This window comes from Myotis daubentonii, chromosome 6, assembly GCF_963259705.1.
Source record: "Myotis daubentonii chromosome 6, mMyoDau2.1, whole genome shotgun sequence".
Lineage (NCBI taxonomy): Eukaryota > Metazoa > Chordata > Mammalia > Chiroptera > Vespertilionidae > Myotis > Myotis daubentonii.
This window is the reverse complement of record NC_081845.1, coordinates 101710552-101728966: the sequence shown is the minus strand read 5'-3', so window position 1 is coordinate 101728966 and position 18415 is coordinate 101710552. Positions and strand designations below refer to the sequence as shown.

The 18415-nt window shown below is 47.4% G+C and overlaps 1 protein-coding gene across 1 annotated transcript; it reads right to left on the bottom strand.

The window, feature by feature from the left end:
• Positions 1-277: 277 nt before the first annotated feature.
• LOC132236636 (THO complex subunit 1-like) lies at positions 278-3162 on the bottom strand. The gene is given in 3 exon segments (XM_059699729.1): positions 278-330; positions 1390-1446; positions 1449-3162. Coding segments are annotated over 3 exon segments (1824 nt in total).
• Positions 3163-18415: the final 15253 nt, after the last annotated feature.

The window sequence follows — 18415 nt, the reverse complement described above, 5'->3', positions numbered from 1 at the left end:
TGTTTGTTTGTTTGTGGGGTTTTTTGTTTGTTTGTTTGTTTTTTGGGGCCCTGGGACAGATCTCATCACTGGACTTGTAGGTTCTCTTGATTTTTCAGAAGGTTCTAACAACTCTGTGTTTAGAAAGCCTTCACTTCCTTCTGCCTTCGATGTTCCTTATGTTTACTTCCTTTACCATCTCCTGCAGCACTGTCGCTCTCCTTCTCTTTTGACTTTGTACTATCCTTCTGATTGTGGCAGTCTCTTGTTGAAAGCTTTTCTGGAGAGTTGCTACCACCTATGTTTCGACTTCTACGACTTTGTCCACCCGAGTAAACTTCTCTGCGGCCCCTTGAAAGGGAAGAATTCCTGATATGAGGTGGTGAAAAGCTCTCTGGAGGAAAGTTATCTCCATTTGCTGATGCTCGAGGCTGTGCTCCAGCAGCATAACCTGTGTAGTATTTGTCATACCACTCTCTGTATATTCTTTCCCACTTTCAGTAATGCTCATTTTCAAAGGGGTCTCTAAAGTCAACACTCCAGCCATAAGAAGCTTTTCTGTCATAAGGTGGTGGAACTTCTCTGTATCTATTAAAATATGCACAAGTTCCGCTATCAAATGAGTGGCCCACCCCTAGGAGATTCACTGTGGCTTTTTTCCTTGTGGCTTGTCCCCGTCCCACCCGAGCCTGTCTAAGTATGTATTGTCCCCTCTTCAACCCAGAGAACGGCGATGCCGCCCCGCAAGGCGTGGAGATGGAGCCCCGCGGGCCTCCTTGGGCACCTGCTCCATCTCCCTAGTCCTCCCCAAGCCCCGGGAATCGCTTCGGCGGGCCAGTGGCGCCCTCTACTGGTCTTGGAGCGCCAATGCAAGCCTCCCCCCCCCACCCCGCACCCACCACCCGCACCCCATTCCGCAACCTTCTCTGGGGAAGGCAGAGCCAGGTGTCTGGACCTCCCAGGTGTGGGTAGACCCGAGGGGTGGGGGAAGGTCCAGCCGGGGGCGTTGTCTGCGAGAAGCCAGCTGTAGGACACTACACCCATACCCATTAGCGGTCACCTCCCTTTCTCAGTGCCCCTCCTTGTCCTCCCGCCCTAGCCCCTCCCGGTCACTGGTCACTCATCAAAGCGATGGAGCCAGTGTGGCGACTGTGAAGTTGTTCTTTGGGGCAGTAGGCACAAAGCTAATGAAACGGAGTCCTTGTAGGGTGGTGAAGGGAAGGGCCCTGAAGAACTCTGGAGGGCTGATCTGAGTCAGCCCTCCAACTGCTGATGCGCAGGTGAGGAGAGCACAAGGTCATTCAGCCATCCCTTCCAGAAGAAGTGATGGAGGCCTCGCTCAGACTCAGCTCCGCGGGGCCCCACAGACACAAATGCAATAAAAATAAATAAATAAGTCAGTAAACCCGCAACTGTGGTGTGTGTTCCATTGTTCACCCAATTTGTGGGCAAGTATCTCTATTTTCCCCCTGGTACAGGCCTGTCTCGGCGAGCATCAGGGCTTTCATTTTCCTTCAGTACAGCATCATTATCTTCCTCGTCTTCACCCTCACCTGTTTTTATTTCTTCTGAAGGCGGTGGTGATTCCTTTGCTAGCTTTAGCACCATGTTTTCGAGATATTCTGGCAAACTTTTGAACTGCTGTTTGGTTGGCTGGAAGAAGTGAGGGCTTCTCCGTGCTAACAGTCTCAGGGCTCTCCAACCATAATTTGGATTGTTCACAACCTTATATTCATTTTCAATCATGCTTTCCGGGTCTGCCTGTTCAATGGCTTCTTCAAAGAATTCCTCCAAAGTTGGCAGATAGCCTGCTGGGTTTGACTTACAAGCTTCCATATTATCCGGGCAGGGATCCCAAAGGCTTGTTAACGCCTCCTTCCCCTTCAGAATCTTTTTGTTGGGCCCTTTCCCCAGGAAGTCCTCTGGTGCTGTTCTCTTTCGTACTGCTCTCCTCGGCTTAGTATCTGATGTTCTTTCCTTCACAAAACTTGGGCAGCCTTCATTTTTCCACGAGTTCCAGTTTTCCTCAGTGTTTAATATATGCTCTACCATCTTTGAAAATCTCTCTCCATCGGGTGGGTTTTCAGATAGCAGTTGATAAACCGATTTTGTGGTGCCTTCAATCCAGAGTGACTGCTCATCAGTTAAAACATCCTTTGAACTTTTGGATTTCACCTGTCCCTTGAGATGTTGGAATAAAATGAGATACTGCAGTAGAATGTGTCGGCGAAAGTTACTGTCACTCAGTTGTAAACCCAGCAACTTTTCACTTGTTAAAAATTTTGCAACGTATACATGTTCTCCTCCTGTTTTTAATTCTCCCATCGTTTTTCTTGAGGCCTGAGTGTCATCTAATTTGTAATTCTTGAAAACAGCCAGGACTTCCTCTGAGTACGTGAGGAAAGTTTTCCATGAAATCTTCTCATAGCATTGCACAGGGTTCCTGAAGTAATCCTGAAGTGACCAGAACTTTCGATACAGGCTGTAATCCATTGGAATGGAGCAAGTTGTTGGAGCTTCGTCATCACCCATTTCACCTTCGTCGTCTACGTCCATTCCTTCTTCTCCGTCTTCAGCGTGCTTCTGACCCAAGGTGCTTTCCTGCTCATTGGTATTGAAAACGGTGACATTTTCCAGATTAAACCGACTCTGCAAGTTAAGACCGGATCTCTCAGATAAAGGGAAAAGCCTGGCCAAAAAGAGTTGAATTCGTGCACGCAAAACTGTGTGCTGGGATTTTGATAATCTTCTTAAGAGATCATTGCACGTACGTAGTAAATAATTTTTCCCAGCGGAATAGAATGTATTTGATCTCCAAGTAGCAACATTTCTCTCCACAAACGTGAATGTTGTGTCACACTGATCCAAAGGGAGACATTCCAAAACGTCTCCCAACAATACAGAAGGTGTAGATGCGGTGCAAATACCTTCAGTTACTCCCCCAATAGCAAGAGAAATAATAGCTAAAACATTTTCACACGATGAATGGTTTATAATTTCTTCTTGCAGAACACCTCTGAGAGCTTGGTCAAGGGTACATTTTTTTTCATCTTCAGTTCCAGGTAACTGGCTGAAGGTATTCAACAATGGCTTGATATTTTTGTTGTTCAGGGCTTCTCTGGTAGACTTCGTGAACCGCGTCCGCGCTTCGGGTACACTGAAGCGTGGCCATGTAGGAGACATCTTCTCGGCCGCGCGTGTTGGTGGGGTCGAAGCCCAGCGGGTCCAGGGGTTCCCAAACGTGTGGACGGAGTCGGCGAAGAAGAAATGACACGGAGACAGCGTTCAGTTGATCAGCAGCCTAGCCAGGTTCCAGCCAGGTGCTCCAGCGGCTTCTATGTCCCGGGATCGGTTCTTGGCGAGATCTCTCTCCTGAAAGCTGTCTTGGGAGAACGAGGACGACGACCAAGACAACAAGCCTAGGGCTGAGAAGCTCTGCAAAGAAGACGCTGCTTTCTTTTATACCCCAGAGCGTGGTGGGAGGAGCCAAATCAGACGCCCGCTCCACCAATCAGCCGCGCCCCCCCCCCCCCCCAGGACTGAAAGCGTCACCGGTTGGGCGTCAAGTTTAAGGTGGGAGTGCACATGCTCCAAGCTCGGCCCCGCGCGGCTCGCCCCTTCAGGTGGCATTCACCGAAAGGACCTCAAGGAAAGGTTCTGTTGAATGTGGCTGCGCCTGGTATTTATTCCTCGTAAGGAATGGGCCGGGCGAGGGTGGGTGTGTGTGGGGGGGGGGGGGGAGGTGGGGGGGGGTGGATGGGGGCGGGGGGTAAGGGGGTAGACCGGAGACGCAGACACACCGAATGAAGCTGGCCTTGGAGGTCATGGGAGACAGAGGCTGAGGCTGAAGTTGATGTGAATAAAATGTGTATGGCTTTGTATATTAGCTCTGAGCCCAGGACGCCAGAGGCCACCAGCAGTCAAACAGCCCCAGCAGAGAGTGGTGGTATAGATGTCTCTGGATCTGTCCCTGTTCCTCAGTCTACGTTGTTGTCTATATTCCACAAATGGGTGAGTTCATGTGGTATTCATTTTGCTCTGACTGGCTAACTTCACTTAGCATAATGCTCTCCAGTTCCATCCATGCTGGCAAGAATTCCTTCTCTTTTTTTTTTTTTTTTGTTTTTCTTACCTTTTTACCGAAGCGTAGTATTCCATTATGTAGGTATACCACAGTTGTGGGTGTGTGGGTGTGGGTGTGTGTGTGTGTGTGTGTGTGTGTGTGTGTGTATGTGATATTAGGGTTTGGCCCCGCCCTGGGGGGACCCAGGTGCCAAGGGCACCTTGAGGGCTTCCTGTGTGGTGGGAGCAGGGCCACCTTGTAGGTTACATTAATCCATTTCTGGAAGAGGAAACTGAGGCTGAGGCAGGTGAAATTAATTTGCATAAGTGGGTCAATTATCAGGAAGACCGGAAGCTGGAGGTGAAGAAGTGGAGGGCCAGGGCGAGGGTACCCTTCTGAACAGGGTGAAGAGTGGGAGCCTAGGGAGAGAAGCCATCTGTCTGCAGGCAAACAGCTTAGCCCTAACGAGGGAGGGCATGACTAGTCCGAGTCTGTGGGGCCCTGCGTAGCTGGGTCTGAGCGAGGCCTCCATCACTTCTTCCTGAATGAATGGCTGAATGACCTTGTGCTCACCAAAACGGGCGGGCGGGACTTGGTCTCTGGCGGGGACGCGGCCACACACAGAGAGAGGCTGGGTCCACCAGATGGCCTGGCCGGGACTTGGTCTCTGGCTGCCGATCAGAGTGATTGGCGGCGGGACTTTTCTAATTTAACTTAATTTAATTTAATTATTTTATTTTATTTTTTCATTTTATCTTATATATTTTATTTATTTTATTTTATTTCATTTTACTTTTATTTCATTTCATTTATTTTACTTTATTGTATTGTATTTTATTTTATAATTATATTTTCCTGGCCCGGACTTAGTCTCTGGTTGTGGATCAGAGTGATTTGGGTTGATCCGGGGCGAGGCCAAAAAGCAAATAAATGTTGACAGACAGAATACTTTGTATTTTATTTCTTTCTTTATACCAGTAGCTACAGGCCAGCACCACCCCACCGTCTGCCCAGCCCCAGCCCCAGCCCCAGCCCCAGCCCCAGCCCCAGCCCCAGCCCCAGCCCTCCTCTGGCTCCGGGCAACTCAGCGGCAGCAACAGCCAAAGCTCAACAGCCACGCAGCCATCGACTGGGGGAAGATGGCGGAGCAGTGGCTTCAGGAGAAGGAGGCTGAGCGGCGGAAACAAAAGCAGCACAAAAGCAGCGGCTGACACCTCGGCCACACCCGGCCCTAGGAATGAAAGCACCCCATGTCTATTGCTGGCGATGCCACCCTGCTCTCGGACGAGATGGATCAGTAGGGGCCCTGCTCCCAGGACTCTGGTTACCTCTGAGGCTGGGAGATGCTCAGAGTATTGTGCGTGACTGCGGCCATTGTCCTACTCATTTTCAAAAAAAAAAAAAAAAAAAAAAACTTGATAAAAATAATAAAAATAATAAAAATAAACCTCCTAAAAAAACACTTTGATCCAGACTTTCAATGCACCGCCCTCTGCTGTTTGAAAAGCGCCGATGCAACCCCCCCCAACCCCTCACACGCCCCCCCACCCCGCGCTGCAACCTCCTCTAAAATAAAGTAAAATAAAATAATAAATAAAATAAAATAAAAAAATAAAGCCCCGCCGCCAATCACTCTGATCGACAACCAGATATACAAAAGCATACACATTCTATTCACATCCACTTCAGCCTCTGCCTCCCATGACCTCCAAGGCACCCTTCGTTCGGTGTGTTTCCGTCTCCGGTCTCCCCCGTCCCGCCCCGCCCCCCCCCCACCCGCCCCGCCCCGCCCGCCCCTCCCTTTGAGGAATGAATAGGAGGCATCTCAGCCACTTTCAGGAGAACATGAGACGGAGAGAGTGGGGGAGAGAGGGAGAGACAGAGAGACAGTGATGTGAGAGAATCGTGGATTGGTTGCCTCCCACAAGCACCTTGCCCAGAGCCAGGATAGAACCTGGTATGTGCAACCACCTATGCGCCCTTGACCCGGAATCCCTTGACCCAGAATGGAGCCCTCCGCTTTCCATTGCCTGACGCCACCTCTCTCACCTACTGAGCCACACCAGCAGGGCGCCGTTTGTCTTTCAGTTGGATCTTGTCATGTATTTATACTTGAAGAGAGTATCGCCAGTTAAGGGTGCTTGCGCTGTTATGGTTTTCTGAGTTTTAGAGCCCTCTGTTTCTCTTTTATTTTCCTGCTCTCTTGTCCTGTATGTTGAGGACTTTCTGTAGTGCTCTGTTTGAGTTCCTTTCACTTGTTTCTCGTGTGCCTCCTGTAGACTTTTGGTGTGTGGTGACCTGGACTCCTGACTCAGGACAAATAAACAGCCTCTCCTCACATTGAGGCGATGGCCTCTCAGGTAACCCTGCCGGGCCTAGCGTCCCTCAAAGATGGCCCAAGAGCCCGTCCCGCCCTCTGCTGGTCGAGAAGCGCCAATGCAAGCCACCCTCCTGCAGCCAGAGCCAGGTGCTTGGACTTAACCGGAGCCAGGAAGGACAAGCAGGGGGCGGGGCACGCTGTCTGCAAGAAGGTCAGGGCTGAAGGGTGCTCATGGATGCCGACGGACCATTCAAATCAAGAAGTGTCCGTGCGTGACTGCGGATTTACACACACAGACGCGCACACGCACACCCACACACCTACCCCCCTCCGCCCCCTCCACCTCCCCCCCACACACACGCGCGCGCGCGCACACACACACACACACACACACACACACACGCACGCACACGCACACGCACACATACACGGGAGCACAAGTTCTGCTATCAAATGAGTGGCCCACCCCTAGGAGATTCACTGTGGCTTTTTCCTTTTGGCTTGTCCCCGTCCCACCCGAGCCTGTCTAAATATGTATTGTCCCTCTTCACTCCAGAAAATGGCGATGCCGCCCCGCAAGGCGTGGATTCGGAGCCCTGCCGGCCTCCTTGGGCACCTGCCCCATCTCCCTAGTCCTCCCCAAACCCCAGGAATCACTTCATCGGGCTGGTGGCACCCTCTACTTGTCCTGGTATTTGTCTTTAAGCCAGTGATGCCAACATATTTTGGTTGTTGGTTTTCGTGGGTGTTTTTTTTAGAAGGGTCATGTGTATTTTTTTTTCAGTTTATGATAGATTTTATTTTTTTATTTTAGTAAATCTTTATTGTTCAGATTATTACATTTGTTCCTCTTTTTTTCACCCCCATAGCTCCTCTCCACCCAGTTCCCACCCCAACCTCTGCCCTTACCCCCACACTGTCCTCATCCCTAGGTGCACAATTTTTGTCCAGTCTCTTCCCACATCTCCCAGACCTCTTTCCCCACCTAGAATAGTGAGTCCATTCCCTTTCTATGTCCCTGATTCTATTATAATCACCAGTTCATTCTGTTCATCAGATTATTTATTCACTTGATTCTTAGTTTCACTTGTTGATACATGCATATTTGTTGTTCATAATTAGGATCTTTATCTTTTTCTTCTTCCTCCTCTTCTTAAAGGATACCTTTCAGCATTTCATATAATACTGGTTTTGTGGTGATGAACTCCTTTAGCTTTTCCTTATCTGTTGAAGCTCTTTATCTGACCTTCAATTCTGAATTATAGCTTTGCTGGATAAAGTAATCTTGGTTGTAGGTTCTTGGCATTCATCACTTTGAATATTTCTTGCCACTCCCTTCTGGCCTGCAAAGTTTCTTTTGAGAAATCCGCTGACAGTCGTTTGGGTATTCCCTTGTAGGTAACTGAGTTTCTTTCTCTTGCTGCTTTTAAGATTCTCTCTTTGTCTTTTGCTCTTGGCATTTTAATTATGATGTGTCTTGGTGTGGTCCTCTTTGGATTACTTTTGTTTGGGGTTCTCTGCGCTTCCTGGGCTTGTAAGTCTATTTCTTTCACCAGGCAGAGGAAGTTTTCTGTCATTATTTCTTCAAATAGGTTTTCAATATCTTGCTCTCTCTCATCTTCTGGCATGCCTATAATTCTGATGTTGGTACGCTTGAAGCTGTCCCAGAGGCTCCTTACACTATCTTCGTATTTTCGGATTCTTTTTTCATTTTGTTTTTCTGGTTGGGTGTTTTTGCTTCTTCGCATTTCAAATCTTTGCCTTGATTCTTGTGCTACTCTGCTCTGCTGTTGGGAGTCTGTATAATATTCGTTATTTCAGTCCGTGTATGCTTAATTTTTAGTTGGTTCTTTATCACAACATCGAGGGTTTCATTAGATTTCTTGAGGATCTCAATAACTTTATCGGCGGCTTCTAGACATTTCTTGAGATACCTTAAAAGTGTGGTTCTGAACTCAATATCCTCCATTGACAGTTTTGTCCTGTTTCTTTGCCTCAGCATTTTTTTATGCTTTCTTGGTGCACCCCCTAGTGGTCTTTGTGCGCAGTCTTGTTGTAGTTAAGCCTTGATTGTTGTAGTTAATACTAGGGGGATTTGACCTCCAGGCCAACTGGCTGTGAGAATCAGCTATGTCTGCAGTGGGAAAACTTCTGTACTCTAGGGAGGTGCTAATCTAGCCTTTGCCTGAGGCTATCTGGCAAATGGCTCTGCGCAGGGCTTGGCAGTGTGGGTCGCACGGGATCAACAGGGTGGGTGGAGGGAGCAGTTATGGCTGCTCTCAGTCCCGTCCCCAGAGGCTCTGCCTCTCAGAGCCCCAGCAACCACTGCAAACCTCCGCGAAAAAGCTGCCCTCGCATTCCAACCCATGCCACACTGTCTCGCTTCTCCCATTTGAGTCTGGATCCCCAGAGACTTGCCCAGAACTGGAGCTCAGAATCTGAGACTCCCTCCCTATTGAAAATGACAACCGTGCCCTCAGCTACCAGCCCGCTCCGCGCGTACCTCCACACCTTTGTATTTTCCGCACTGCGCCTCCTCTGAGTCTCGTATGCTGTTCTCTTTCCTTCTAGTAGAAGAATTTCCCCTCAGCCAGTCTTCCTGTGGTTCTGGGCGATGTCCGTTCCATCTTTTAGTTGTATTTGTGAAGTGGTCATTCGAGGCAGCTAAGTCCGGTGTTTACCTATGCCGCCATCTTGGATTTCTCCAGGGTCATGTGTATTTAGACTTCAATGAGCCAGAGACTGAACCAAAGGGGGAGAATAATGATTTTTATTTTTTTAAATATATTTTATTGATATTTTTACAGAGAGGAAGGGAGAGGGATAGAGAGTTAGAAATTTTGATGAGAGAGAAACATCGATCAGTTGCCTCCTGCACACTCCCTACTGGGGATGTGCTCACAACCAAGGTACATGCCATTGACTGGACTGGAACCTGGGACCCTTGAGTCCGCAGACTGACGCTCTATCCACTGAGCCAAACCGTTTAGGGCGAGAATCATGACCTTTAAAAAGAGAACAACCCGAGAGGAATCTCATCTGGAAACTGACTGAACGTATGTTTGCCAACCGTCCTTTCTCTATAATGAACTTCCACAAGAGCCCGAGTGTCCCGATTCGTGTGGGACCCGCCCCACTCAGAATGGCCCCAAACAGCCCCAGAGGCTGGCAGAGATGCCTCTCACTCTTGGCTTGCTACCCATGTGTCTCTGTAGATGGGGATCTGGGCTGCAGTACCTCCAGAGTCCCCTTTTTGGGGGTACATACTCACCAACACGTGGGAGAAATTAGACTCAGGGGATCTCTCCAGGGAAGAAAAAAAGAGGGTAATCTTCTTTGGAAACCTAGCCGAGCCCCACTATAAAGTGGACCATAGAGAGCTTTGGCCATTTAATGGCACCAGAGTTCAATGCTACCCACCCTGCCTGCTGCTAGACCCGTTTTCCCATTCCTAGGGAAGCAAATGGAGAATGAGGCTGTGGATGAAAGGGGCCACATTCTCACCTGACAAGCTCAGGGAAGGTCTGCGTGGCAGCCTGGCATACTCAGAGACCTAAAGTGGTTACAAAGGATGGTCTGAAATTAAACTTTAACTAAAAGCAGTTATGGTGGGCAGTCACGTCCTAGGCCAGTATCTTCATTGATGAGGTCAACCTTTACTGTAACTGAGCCTATCTGTCTTTTTGCATCTATGATAACATATCCTTGGATTATCTGGGTAACTTGTGACCTCCCTTTTTTATGGAGCCCCTGGGGCACAGCCAGGTGTGCTGGGCCCAGGACAGATGCCGCAGATTTCTTCCTTATCATATTAATTTTTCCTGTACCCACCTAAGTATGTGTCCATCATTTTCCTTTTTATCCAATCCCAGGGGTTTCCCCGCTTTGCTTTATCCCCCCTCCTTAATCTCTCACCAATGAATTTCATGTAACTCACCTATGTTCCTCCTTCGATTGAAATGTATAAATACAATTGTAACCCCGCAATTCTCCGGAGCATTATCTCAATTCCTTGGGGTTCTGCTTCCCAGCATATGTCGACAGTTTGGCTCAAATAAACTCACAAAATTCTTTACAGGTTTCAATGGTTTTTTTACGTTAACAAGGCCTTCTCAGATCCGTGTGTCTTTCCATGCACAGGAGCCCTTATGACTCTCAGAAATGACCCTCTTCAGCTCTAGGCTCCCTGCCAACTAGATCGCTCTGTAATGGCTGCAGAGCCTCAGAGAAAGATAGAAAGACACATCTCCAAAACGGGTGAATGGACTCAATGGCCCATCGCCAACCCCCGCCAACCCTCGCAGAGTTAAGACAGCACTGTCCTCCTTTGACAATGCGGTGGGTACAGGGTCGGGGGTGTGTGGCTCCAGAATATCAAAGAGCACTGCATCCTCTTACCGCCTTAATGCAGGGTTGAGCACAGAGAGGCGATTGTGGAAGAGCACCTAAATAGACTCGAGGGGGGAGAGGAGCCTACAGGAGAGCAGAACAGGCCTTGGGCCTCACAAACTCAGAGACCCAAAGTAACCGCCAAAGATGGTCTGAAATGAAAACTCTTGTAACTAAAAGCAGTGGATTGCAGGTAAAAGGACAGAACAGAACTGATAGCTGTGTCCCTAACTCCTCTTCCAGGAAAGCCACAGAATGTATCAGTTACTCAGCCTGCCCTCATCTCAGCCATGTGCTCAGCAAGGAGCTTCTTCCCGGAAGCCCAAGCCTCTGCTAACCAATGATAATCAAGGGAAGTGCACGCCATAGACACAACCACATCCTGTGTAACAAGAACCCAACTTGCGCCTGGCTAATCGGCAGGGCCCACAATCCTCTCTCCTCCCCTTACTCCAACCCCCCTATAAAACCCCTCTCCCAACAGAGCTCTCTCTCTGCCTCCTGCCGCTGAGTCGGCGAGTGTGGTGGACAGGGAGCTCAAGCTAGCTCGAATAAAGACTCTTTTGCTTTTGCATTGGACTCCGCTCCCTGATGGTCTTTTGGGGATCCTGAAATCTGGGCTTAATATTTGAGGGCTCATCTGGGATCCCAAGTCCCACGGGGGACCCCGAACCAGAGAGTCTGACTGACCAGGTAAGTGTCTGTGTGTTGTGTGTTCTGTCCTGTGTGAGCTCATTTCTGAAATTCTGTAGTGCCCAAAGCGGTCTAGGTGGACACACTGCTGAAGGACCATGGGTGGGTGGAGTAGGAAGACGTTCTGATCTCCCTTCAGGAGGGATGTGGACTCCCCTCACTTGAGGAGGAATGCAGAATCCCCTCACTTCAGGAGGGATGCAGAATCCCCTCACAAGGATTTGAGATGAGGCGGGTCGCTCCTGCCATTTGGTTTTGTTTCCGCAGAGTTGGAAGGCTGGTTTTGGGGGCTTTTTGTTTATGATTGATCATTTCAAAGAGATTTGGGGAGGCTATAGAGCTCCCTCAGGAATTGGAAAATTGTTAGGAGTTAGATGGATTGTTTAAACTCTGAATGAATGTCTGTTGAAAGTGTGTGAGTGTGGATGGAGGGGGCCTGCCCTCTCCTCTCCTTTGTGTGGCTCCACGACTTTGGTCAGGCCGGCATCTGAGTGAGGATCTGTGAAAACAGGTCACCCACTCCCTTGTCTGTCTCTCGTCACTGATCATCATGGGCCGGGACAAAGTTTGTTTGTGTGATTCTAGCCAATTTACTACAGAGATGGGGGACTGGATGCAGCTCCAGCCTGGGCTAGTCTACTGAGAGAGTGTGAATATGAGTGTTTGGCTGCTCATTACTGGTCTGTGTAAAGTGAAAGTTACTTTGATTTATTCTACTTTTCTGTTGATACGCTTGGCTGAACGTTTTGGGCTGGACCCCAAAATAGTCTGCAAAATCTCTTAGCAGCTGCGAGAATTATTTTTTCTCAGAGTCTTTTGCTCACTATTAAAGGAGAATCAGCCCACTTAGTTAATATAAGTTTCTGTCTATCAGTTACTCTTACCTGAGTTGTAAATTCGCTGTATTAAATTGAAATTTTGAAGTGCTAGGGTAAATTTAAAGGCTAAAATAAAGGCTGCCTAGGTTCCAAGATTGCTTAGTTCTGAGATTGCTTATAAAAAAAAGCAACAGAGAAGTCTTTTCAAGTTAAATGTTTGTTTAGCAAATTAACAAAGTAGTAAATTTCAAAGAACTTGTATATTCCCAGAGAATTTTTTCAAACCCGTATGGATTCCTGCTAGAAATATTAAACTGCATCAGGAATCCAAGAGAATCTAGCCAGACTGAGGACCTTGTGCCTGGAGCCATAACATGCAGGCAATCAACCATCTCAGCCACAGAGAGCAGCGACTCCAAGTAGTCCACTGAAGATGAGGAGCAGGAGGAAGACAAACCAGACAGCCAACATCCCAGAGACAAACCTGGGGCACAGTAAAGTGAAGTATGGTAACAATCATTACAGGTAAAAAAATATAGTTTCATACTGGTCTTAAAAGGCACATTTTTCCTTTACCTGGGAAGGACAGCACAGCTATCCCAAGGTCAGACGGCTCCAGTTAACGTGTCAACTAAGTGTTCTGGAGACCCAAACTGTAATTTAGATAAAGTGCCTAAGTTTAACCAGGTCACCCAAGGGTTCTAGACTCAAAACTGTAATTTAGATAGCATGCTCTGCTTCTGTAAATTGCTTTTTTTTGGTGAAAACTAAGTTCCTCATTCCAAACCTTGAGTTTAAAATTAGGTTGTCATGACCTAGAGCAAAGAATATTCTTACATGGTATTATTCTACAAGATTCATTAATAATTTTTGATGCTTTACAACAGTATATTGTGCATTTATCCCAAACAAACTTATAAGTCAATTCTTTGAATGTTTGGCAGCAACTTAAGGACATGAAAGGATTTATTCCCTTCCACTGTGTGGAAGGCCCCCTAAGGAAGGCACTTAAGCATTCTGTATTGACCTCTCTTGACCTTTTTTCCCAAGAGGATTCCAATTGTCTACAGCTGTTATCTGAGCTCTCCGTTCAAGCTGAGATCATGAAAAGCTGGTACCATGGATTTGTCTCTTGCCCAATGGCGTAAGCTGGGCCTCCTCTGGAGAAGACACCTGGGTTCCCTATGATCAATGCCAGGGCCCCGCCAGCAGGCGAGGGAATCCAAAGGCAGTTGCTGGGCATGGAGGCCAGAGGGACATAGGTTAACGAGGAGACAGAACTGACCCTCACATTACCCTACTTGGCCCGGAGGATGGCTGGTAGTCAATGACGGGTAAGACCCCCCCTCTCAGGGAGGGGCAACCTAAGACAGGCACAGTTGGGGGGCCAGTAGGAGAGAACCTGGGGTTCAACAAAGGTGGGGCACAGATCTTCACCCCCCCAATTGTGCAGGGGCTTGAACACTTGCCCCTTTTGAGGAAGGTCTCCTGTACCCATGGCTGCTTCTTGCTTCCCATGACCAGCCCAGATCAGGAACCAAATAACAAAAGAGATTTGGTCCAGCTGAAATCAGAATCCAGATAAACGGAGGCTTAGCTAAAAGACCCTATGTTTAATCTGGCCTAACAGCAGGAATGCTCAGAGCCTTCACAAGGATGTAAATTAAAATTATTGTTAGAGTATTAAATTTGACAGTACAATAGTTGTCAAGTTTTCAAATTAATTAAATTTGGCTAATTTGAAATAAGTAATTATTCAAAAAGTATTAACAAATTTTCATTTTGTGGTAAACATGCTATGAACCTAAAGCAGTCATATTTTTGTGCAAAAAATTAATATTTAAAGCTATCTAGACTGCATTATAAAATTTCCAAAAAGCCTTCTAATTAAATAAAAAAAGGGGGGATAGTGGAAAAATGCCATGTAAGGAAATAGATCCTGTAAATAAATTAAAACTTTTTTGTTTATAATGCTTATAGTGAGACACGCAGGAAAAACACACATGATGCCAGGGTAAGCCAGGGAAAGATCATTTTAAAGAAAAGACCCCAAGTAAGGTTTCCTTTATTAACCTTTGGTCAAGAATACGTTTGTATACTTTCAGAACAGCTCCAAGACCATGTGGATTCCTGCAACAACGAATCCCAGAGATAATTGCTCCAGCCACAAAGACAGGAGAGACAGTTCAGAGATGGAGATGGTGAAGACGTCTTGCCATGCTAGCAGTCAGCAGCTGTGCATCGCTGCAGGGTGCCCAGGACCAGACCAGAGGGGACTGGACCACTTATTATAGTTTGTCTCTGCCATGTCACAAGCCCAGCTCCTTCTGCACCCAGGACAGCAGGGAGCCTGAGTGGAAGGTGACCTCTAACCAGACACACCTGCTGCAGATCACCCTCAAGAAGACAGCGGACCTCGCCAGACCCCTTGTAATCCTCCTAATGCTGTTGACTTTCGGCCCTTGCATTATTAACAGACTAGTCAAATTTGTCAAAGAGCGCATAAGGGTAGTTCAGTTGATGGTTTTGCAAGCCCAGTACACGCCTCTTGCAATGGTAAAATAGAAATGTAGTCCATCTCATGATTGAGCCAGAAGTTCCAAGACAAGGGGGTAATGAAAGGACAGAACAGGACTGACAGCAGTGTCCCTAACTCCTCTTCCAGGAAAGCCACAGAATGTATCAGTTACTCAGCCTACCCTTATCTCAGCCATGTGCTCAGCAAGGAGCTTCTTCCCGGAAGCCCAAGCCTCTGCTAACCACACCTAAGATTTCTTTAAACTAACCAATGATAATCAAGGGAAGTGCGCACCATAGACACAACCACATCCTGTGTAACAAGACCCCGACTTGCGCCTGGCTAATCGGCAGGGCCCACAATCCTCTCTCCTCCCCTTACTCCAACCCCCCTATAAAACCCCTCTCCCAACAGAGCTCTCTCTCTGCCTCCTGCCGCTGAGTCGGCGAGTGTGGTGGACAGGGAGCTCAAGCTAGCTCGAATAAAGACTTGCTTTTGCATCGGACTCCACTCCCTGTTGGTCTTTTGGGGATCCTGAAATATGGGCTTAACAGCAGGTAGCCATTTCCTAGGGTAGAATCTTCCCTGCCTTGACAAAAGTCCACCTTTACCTTCACTAAGCCGGTCTTTGGCCCAATAGGAGAAGTGTATTACTTTGGAATATCAGAGGCACGTCGTCTTTCCAGGCAACTCTGAGCACAACCAGCCACCAGGTTATCCTTATCTGTTGTTGCCTCAAATACACTCACAGGAAGCAAGTCAGCTTCCCCCTCTCCCCCCCTCCCCTCGACTGCATGATTCCCCCCGCCACCCCTTTCCCTCCCCCACCCCCATCCCCTGGCTCCAGGCCGAGGCTCAGTTCAGCACTTAGAAGGAAACTCTTGACTTGAGGGCTGAGAAAAAGAGACCTGGGTTGTGGGATGGGGAGTAGGGGATGAGGTAGGGAACAAGCAGGAGGGGAGGAGGTCAGGGCGATTCATTCCAAAGGATCTCACTGTAAGGCTTCATTCAAATACAGGAAGCTCTCCATGGCCTCAGACCTCGCCTCAGGCTGCTCTGAGTCCCCCCACCCTCAGACCTGCAGCGCACCAACTTCAGGGAGGGAGGCTGTTTGAGAAACAGGACCGGCCTGTCCTGGTGGAAAAGAGTGCCCTCCATCTGCCAACCCAGGAACCAGCCCTCACCCCTTTGGGAATCCCTCCAGGGGGTGGGGAGCGGGACGGAGGGGCTTGAGGGGCGTGAGTCCAGGGTCCAAGGAGAAGGGAAAGGTCACCGATTCCATCCGAGGATGGGGCACATGCCCAGGGTTCAGGTTCAATTCCCAGCTGGGGTATGTATTGGAGGCAACCGATAGGTATTTGTCTCTCTCTCTCTCTCACTCACTCTCCCTCCCTCCCTCCCTCCCTCCTTCCCTAAAATCAACAATATATATATATATATATATATATATATTAGTATATAATATTATATATAATTATATATATAATATATATAATATTATATATAATATATATATAATAATATATATATATACCTATACACATATATTTGTTGCTGTTAATCCTCACCCTAAGATATTTTGATATTTTTCCATTAACTTTTAGGGAGAGTGGAAGAGACAGGGAAAGATAGACGGAAACATCGATGTGAGAGAAACACGTCAATTGGTTGCCTCCAACCAGGGCCAGGCCCCAAAGAACCTGCCACCAAGGTCCATGACCTTGGCCAGAATCGGACCTTGGGATCCTTTGGTCCACAGGCTGGCCAACGTTCGATGCGCTGAACCAAACAGGCTAAGGGGGGAAAAAAATTATATATATATATATATATATATATATATATATATATATATATATATATACTGTACCCAGCCACGCATTGCTGTGGCTCAGTCTGGTTAAATGGAAAAGAAAGAAAAGAGAAAGCACACGTTTCTAATACATTTAATTTCACAATGCCTGTGGGTATACAACATTTTGTGTTGTTCCATTGTCTGTGTAGATATAGAGATTGTCTGGTTTGTCGACTCTAGAACATGCAACATATAATTGTCCGCGTGAGAAGCAATCCGCGTCTAGATCTAAACCGCACAATTCTAAAGATTGGCCCTGAGCTTTGTTGATGGTGATTGCAAGCGCCAATCGAATTGGGAATTGCAATCTCTTAAATTGAAATGGCATATCCGCTGGGATCATAGGAATGCGAGGAATGAGGACATCTTCCCCTTTGAAAGGTCCTGTCAAGATGGTTGCTTCTACGACATTGCTCATTAATTTTTTTACTGCAAGCCGCGTGCCTGTCAAAGCTTTGGCTGTTTGAGATTTCATAACATGGCAATTGGCATGCCGATTTTCAATTACAGTACGTGGGGTGGCATCCGTGGCATATCGAGTGAATTCAAAAATTCTGTTGGGTAATTAACTGCTTCATCTGCTTCCACAACGGTGTCGATGGACTTGTATGTGACTGCCTCGCTTTGAATGTTAGACTGAATGATATTCTTAAGTCCGTAGGCATCTTGGTTCTTGGCCGCAAGAATAAATAGCTCATTCACTCAGCCAATCGTGATTCTTTTTTTTTTTTTTTAATATATTTTATTGATTTTTTTACAGAGAGAAAGGGAGAGAGAGATAGAGAGTTAGAAACATCGATGAGAGAGAGACATCGATCAGCTGCCTCCTGCACACCTCCTACTGGGGATGTGCCCACAACCCAGGTACATGCCCTTGACCGGAATCGAACCTGGGACCTTTCAGTCTGCAGGCCGACGCTCTATCCACTGAGCCAAACCGGTTTCGGCGCCAATCGTGATTCTTATCATTCGTTTGAATATTGGGAAATACTTTTTCGACCAATTCTTCTTTTGACGTCACTAAATTGCAGAAGTGAGGCAATGAAATGCGTCCTGAGTTCAGATCAACCAGCAGCTTTTCGTTCCCAATTCCCAGCAATTGATGTGAGAATATCTCAGCTGATCGATCGTTTTGCAGCTGGACACGCATATTTGTGGTTAATTTTATCTACAATTTATAATTGTGAACAGAAACATTGAAATGGAATCGTAAAATATTTAGTATAGCGTGTGTTGCTTTTACGTCCAACAGATGGCGCTGTTTTTCAAAAAGAGCATGTTTTTACCTGTCACAGGTGTGACATCTATATAATAGTAGGTATACAGGTACATAAAAACACGCGCGTACTCGAATGCAACGTTGTGTCAAAATTTCAAAGCAATCGGTGAAGAACTTCCGGAGATTTAAGATTTTGAACAAATGAACATTTGCATTTTTATTTATATATATATATTTAAAGGCTACCGACGAATGAATAAACAACCTCTCTCTCTCTCTCTCTCTCTCTCTCTCTCTCTCTCTCCCTCCCTCCCTCCCTCCCTCCCTCCTCTCCTACCATCCACTCTCTCTTTTTTTCCCCCCACTCTCAAAAAAAAACCAAAAAACTAGCCCTAGCTGCTTTGGCTCAGTGGATAGAGCCAAAAGGTCCCAGTTCCGATTCCGGTCAAGGGCACATGCCCGGGATTCGGGCTCAATCCCCAGTACGGGGTGTGCAGGAGGCAGCCGATCCATGATCCTCTCTCATCATGGATGTTTCAGTCTCTCTACCTCTCCCTTCCTCTC